Raw genomic sequence first — 6227 nt, forward strand, 5'->3', positions numbered from 1 at the left:
CTGCTGAAATGCACCTACACCTTTGACCTTAACAATATTTGACTTCTGTCAAATATTTTGCCATGTAAAAAGCCAGTTTTCAATTACACAGTTACATTTATGGCCTTCTGAGCTTCATTTAGTATCTCCGTGACCTTGTGGTACGGGGAAACCAGAAATATCCACTTTCTTTGAAGTACATCTTTACTAATTTTTCTTTCTAAACCACTTGTGAATAATTTCTCAGATTGATATTCTACTGTTTTCCAGCATTTACATCTGACTTAGTCTTACCACGAAAACATCACATATAATACTGGGGCTGGAGAATTAAGAATGAGGGACAGAAAACCTGAGGCCACTTTATGAGACTGCACCTCACTGGATCTATCAGATTCATGGCTCATGGAACAACTGTGCTGAGGTCCTTATATGAAAGCCATTATCACAAGTATTTTACACTAAAAAATACTCACTCACACCCAAACAAAAATTCTTATACAATCAGTTAACTATCGCAGTGGCCACGAAGACTACGCAAAGGAAGCCATCAGGTTTGTGTAGAGCCCCTCAGCATGAAAGAACAGCCACGAAGGAGGTGTCAGGAAGACATTCTCACTTTGGCCATCCCTACGGAGCTCGCATTCAGTTCAGGGATGCCCTGGTTTGTCTTATCACCACGTTCCCAGATTCCATAATCCTGCAACAACAACAACAAGAAAAAATTGGCATGATTATATACGAAAACGTTTACTCTTCTGTCCCACAACATAACCAGACCCCTGCAAGAAATTAGTTTATTTGCCTTAAAAAAAAAAAATATGCTCCAAGTCTCCAAAGAGCCCCTCCTCATGTTCAAAGACCAGCACATAAAAATAAACCCCAGCAGAATCAGGTCTACAGTCATGAACCACTGTCTTCACAGAACACACAAAGCCCTTTATCCTTCCCCCGTGCATGCTTCTCCCTGTGCCTCTTCATCTGGTCACTTTCCAAAAAGTGTGTTAACACTTTGCTCCTTTTAGAATGGCCCATAAGATTTTAGTGAGACATCAGGAAATATTATTAATTATCAATAAAGAAAAACTATTACTATGATAGAACAAGTACACCTCACCCAGGCACCAGTAAAACCTCCACAGCCCTCCCACCATCTCCAAAGATGCTGCTCACAGTGCAAAGTACTGACAGGTTCTGGTATCTTCTCATGGAAAAAAAAGTCCATATTTTCCTTCTCCATCAATAAATAGTTCTCCACCCACATCCGAACAGTGTTCAAATGATTTACCTCTAAATAACTACTTACAGCAACTTTGTAGGCTGCTTCTATGTAAAAAACAAGATTCTGAATAAAGGTAACTTCATCAAGGGTGAAGATAATACGTAACCCTGATTAAAAGAAAGGAAGAGAGTAATTATACTGAAATATTTACTCTTCAGTGAGTTTCATGCTTTTGTTTATTTACTCCCAACTACTGCCCACTGAAATCAATGGAAAAACTCATGCTGGGGCAGCAAGCCTCAACACTTGCTGTTGATAAAATACTTCAAATGCCACCAATACATACTCTTTCAAAGACTAACCAAAAACCATCCCCGGGACGGTGGCATTCAGATAGGGTGGGTACAAAGCAGACATCTGAGTCAGCTCTGGCTCTTGAGAGCAGTGCATCCCACTTCCCACAGCTCCCCATCCCTCCGCCTGCTTAGTGCTCTATCAAGGGACCACCAGGTTCTCGCTCTGCAGGGGTCAACTGCAAGGAGCTCTGAAGACACAAAAACATGTAAGGAAACAAATCCTTACCTCACCAGAGTGGTACGGTTGAAAAGAGCACAAGATACAACAGTGCCAGCAAGAAAAAGAACACAGATGGGACTTGTGACACCTGACTTGATGTTGCCACTCTCCGAGGAAATCTGTCTGTCTATTAGGACGCCCTACGCAGTCTTCAAACACAAAACTCTTCTCTGACATGACTGTGAATATCTCATGTATTTGAACACCAACAAACACTAAGGGAATGGACACTGCCAGGGCAGTTACCATAAATGTGAAGTCCTAATTAAGTCACATCTTTTTTCCAGAGAAACATTACTTTCCTCTGTATAATAACCATGTAAAGGTTTTTGAAGCTAGTTACAACTTTTTTTTCCTTTTTCAATAAAAGCTAGAATAGAAAAAGACTGCAACAATAGTCAAGGCTAAAGTACCTTCTGCTTACCTGATGCAGTCATCTGTGCCAAGAAGAGCAGGTAAAGAGAAGTTGCATCCACTTGTAAATGCCCCCACTGGTCGTCCCCAACCACGGTGGCACAAGTAGCAGAGTTATACTTCGCATGTAGGCAGTCCTTGGTACTCTGTGTGCGTTTGAACTTCTCTACCTTATCGACCTAAAAAACACCACAAATTTCAAATCTGAAACATCTGGGAAGAAATTCTCCAAACTTCTTCAAAATTAACAACTTTTCTAAGGTGAAGAGAAACTTGAGGTCCTAATTTTTGTTATCTCACTTGAGTGTGCTTTAATTGATCAGAGTGCTTAAACACAATGGTAACTTTAGGCCCCACATCTCTTTGGGAAAGAAAGAAATTACCTTGTCGAGTTCAGATCTTAGTTACAGGTATGCATCTTGGTGAAAATCAGTTTCCAAAGGCAAAATGGTGATTTGCTACAAGCACAATCTCAAAAAGGTGCAAGTAAGAACAGAGTTTTGCTCAAGAGCTTTAAAAAGACTCCCTACACCACCATCTACACACACATAAAAAAGTCACTCTACAGAAAAGACAAATGGTATACATGCTTCAGATGAAATGCTGTGTAAATACAACATGTACTAATTCAGCTCATACCTATGACATTACCTGTCTCATCATGCACTGCAAGAGTCCCCGCATCAGCTTCACAACATTCTGCAGAAACAAAACAGACCAGTGACACCCCCACAGGGTCAGCCTCATCAGCTGTTACAAACAACATTCAAAAGTTAAAAAGTTGACACCTTCTACTGATGTCCTGCCAAAGGTAAAAAAAATCCATATTTGCCTGAAAAGCTTTATATTACTTTTTTTTTTTTTTTTGCTATACTGGTTGATTTTCATTCCGACATCGCTATCTAAAAGAACAATCTCTCTCCCTTCCCATTTAACCAACCTCTACACTCTCACTTTTGATACCCACTTTCCGAGCTGCAGACTATAGAAACTACCTCCCCTTCCAATTCTCCAGCACATGAGTCTTACCAGTTTGGAGATCGTTGCCTTGTCTGATTTGATCAAACACGTCTTTACACCATTTACAACTTCCATGAAATGACCCAACTGCACACTTCAAAGACTGCTACTTTAAATGGCATGCTTCTCCTCACAGGGAAGAGTGGTCTAGCAGATAAACTGCTACCCTAGGATCTAAGCAACCTAGGCTTGATTTTCTGCTCCTTAATATACCTCATGAGGGATTACAAGGTTTAATCAGAGAGTTGCAAATCTGGGCATAAAATCTCTCAAAAACCTGATTTTCAACAATTGGCCAACCAGGGGAAGTTTGATTCCTACATGTATCTGTTTTGCTTGTATTTTAGTTCAGACGTTACCCTCTCTGCCAGTTTTCCAAATCTCACTTGCTGGAAGGCTGTCGGGAACCCCACGTGCTGCACAGATACTAATAGGAACAAGACACGTACTCCAAGCTGGGAAAACCCTGAGAGATCCTAGACATAACAGCAATGTGAATGCACCACTTAAACCCACTACTATATGAAAAAAACAAACAGCGTAACTTTTACACTGGACTTTGACATACCTGCTCAAGCTCATAGGCTTTGGCCTTATCCTCATCCCGGTCCGCGTTCTTCCGATAAGCCATCCCCAGCCCCCACACAGCCAGGATGCTGTAGATGTTGTCCCGGACCCAAGCATCCTTATGGTCCGTACCAGCCGAAAGCAGCCCCGTAACTGGATTCTAACCACAGTAGAAGGAATAAAGAACAAACATTACTACCTGAAATCCCATCTATTAAGATGCACCAGTTCTTTCCGTATCAAAGGGTAACAGAAAAGAGAGTCAAAGATGACTGCACACTGTGGCTGCTCGCAATTTTGCAACAGAAGTGAGGTCCCATCTTGCTTTCCCAAACTCACAGAAGTGAAATGCAAAATTTCTTTGAACACTTCAGGATACGAAGTTTACGGCATCCAGCTGGGCATCCTCATCCACACAGGATTATTAGCTAAGTTACTGAGTGAAATTTGAAACACATTGAGGAAATAGCAATTTAAATTTTACATATTTGTAAGGAAAAGAGGGTACTGGGTTAACATTAGAAACTGAGTCTGGGATTTATTCTTCTCTATGCACCTGGTCTGTGGCATAATCTTGAGGAAGTAAAAAGACACTACTTCTCTTCTAACAAATTAAAATTTTATTGCTATTAATTTACCTGCTTGGTTTATGACAGCTAAAGCATAATGCATGCAATTTTTTTTTATAACCTCAGGAAGACAAATTCTGATTTGAACGTCTTGAAAAGCAGCACTCTCTGAAAACCAGCACACTGGGTAGTCTCCTGCATCCCAAATACTCCATTAAATTTTTCACTGCATCATTAATTCCCATCACTTCATTAGCATTAATTTTTAAAACTGTCTTTCTCAGCTGTATGTTCTTTACTTACAAAAAAATGAGAGGGAGAGGCAAAAGGTCAACAGAGCTTTCAATCAAATCAAGCCTTTACCACAAATTTCAGTGACCAAAGAGCAGTTGCCAGGACTGGTATGACAAGGGTCAATAAAGAGAAGTAAAATTTAAAAAAATACATACATATCAGCTTTTCATTTCTGCCACACACCAGTTTGCTCAACTCCTTCCGTAGTTATTTTTAAGAAAGAAGTCTTGAGGGAGAGGAGCTTCGATTACAATTTCCCAGGCTTTGCATGTGACAACTGAACACGACACGAGTGACAGCTTGACACACACAACCAGGCACCGTCAGTGCTGTTGTTATGGTTTAAACATAGCAATGTCTAGAGGCTCCCTGAGAGTAGAAACGTGTAGTTCTGCTGAAACAGTCCCTCCACATGGTCTTCACAGACCAGATAACAACCACCTACTCATCTATTTGCTGGGGAAAGTAGCACATGTGATCCCAAATAGCTTACAGAACTTTTCAGAACTTGAGAAGTCAAATCGAGGAGTAACAGAAGAAGAACCAGTGAGCGAGCAAAGAAAGGAGAACACGCTCCCAGTTCAGTTCCCTGTGCCTGCAGGCAAAAACCAGGATCTGAAAAGGCAGACCACATACTCACACTATTTTTGGAAGGCACTTTGTTTCCCTCCTCCCACGCAGCACAACAAATTTCAATGTACCCGCAGCTCTGCCTCGTCAGAGATCGCCCTGCTGCCTTGAGAAACAATAACTTTGGTTTGATTTTCCCCACCCTCCATACTGGGCTGGCTGCAAGTTAGAAATGCCTCCAAGTACCAAGATGGAAATCTCAGAAAAATGGCCCATGGAAGACTTCCAAAGACCATTCAATCCCAAGAGAGGGACCCGCCTACCTTCCAGGGGCTGCATAAAACACATCCACAGGCAGCTATCATCATTTCAGCACATTTGTTTCCTCTAAGATGGTCCCAGCCCTTGGGGCACACTGGGGGTAGTTCTCATGGACTGACAACACACTAATGTCTTTCCTCGTGCACATTCAGAATATTATCAGAACAATACAATAAATTAATTAATATTTTAAGTGGTTTTTTTTTTTTTAGAAAGTGCTTACTCTTAAATAAAACTACGATTATTTTCCTCTGCTACCTGCTGACACCATATGAAAAGTACAACCCTTACAAGGTGCTGAAGAACCTGAAGAAGCACCGAGTGTGCTTAACCCCAAAGATGTCAAAGGGATTTTTAGCACAGCAAGTACTTCAAAGCATTAGGTTTACATAGTGATCTCTAACTGGACTAGCGGGTCTCATCTTGCAAATCACACTGCGCATACAGATCCATGGAGAAAAGCATTTTACCAGCACTCACGGGTTCTGCAAGCTGAGAGCACCACAACAAAAGGCCGATTGCTGGACTTAGACTTTAAACAGTTGTATCATGCCCAATCCTACTTTTAAGTCTATCTGTTAGTCTGGAGACAAAAACCCCAAAACACAACACCAATTCCTACAGGGGACCAGACACTAATGAGAACTTCAGCAACACAGACACAAAAATAGTGGGGTTCTAACCAGAGCAGGAAT

The 6227-nt window shown here is 41.2% G+C and overlaps 1 protein-coding gene across 1 annotated transcript in view; it reads right to left on the bottom strand.

Moving 5' to 3' along the window:
• The window catches only part of PHKA2 (phosphorylase kinase, alpha 2 (liver)), a 37626-nt gene extending 33694 nt beyond the window's left edge, over window positions 1-3932 (bottom strand). The window contains 5 exon segments of the mRNA XM_010083902.1: window positions 599-679; window positions 1286-1368; window positions 2202-2370; window positions 2843-2890; window positions 3780-3932. Of these exon segments, the coding sequence (XP_010082204.1) occupies window positions 599-679; window positions 1286-1368; window positions 2202-2370; window positions 2843-2890; window positions 3780-3842 (444 nt within the window). The 5' untranslated portion in view covers window positions 3843-3932.
• Between the last annotated feature and the right edge of the window lie 2295 nt (window positions 3933-6227).

Source organism: Pterocles gutturalis, unplaced genomic scaffold (genome assembly GCF_000699245.1).
Source record: "Pterocles gutturalis isolate BGI_N339 unplaced genomic scaffold, ASM69924v1 scaffold15260, whole genome shotgun sequence".
NCBI lineage: Eukaryota > Metazoa > Chordata > Aves > Pterocliformes > Pteroclidae > Pterocles > Pterocles gutturalis.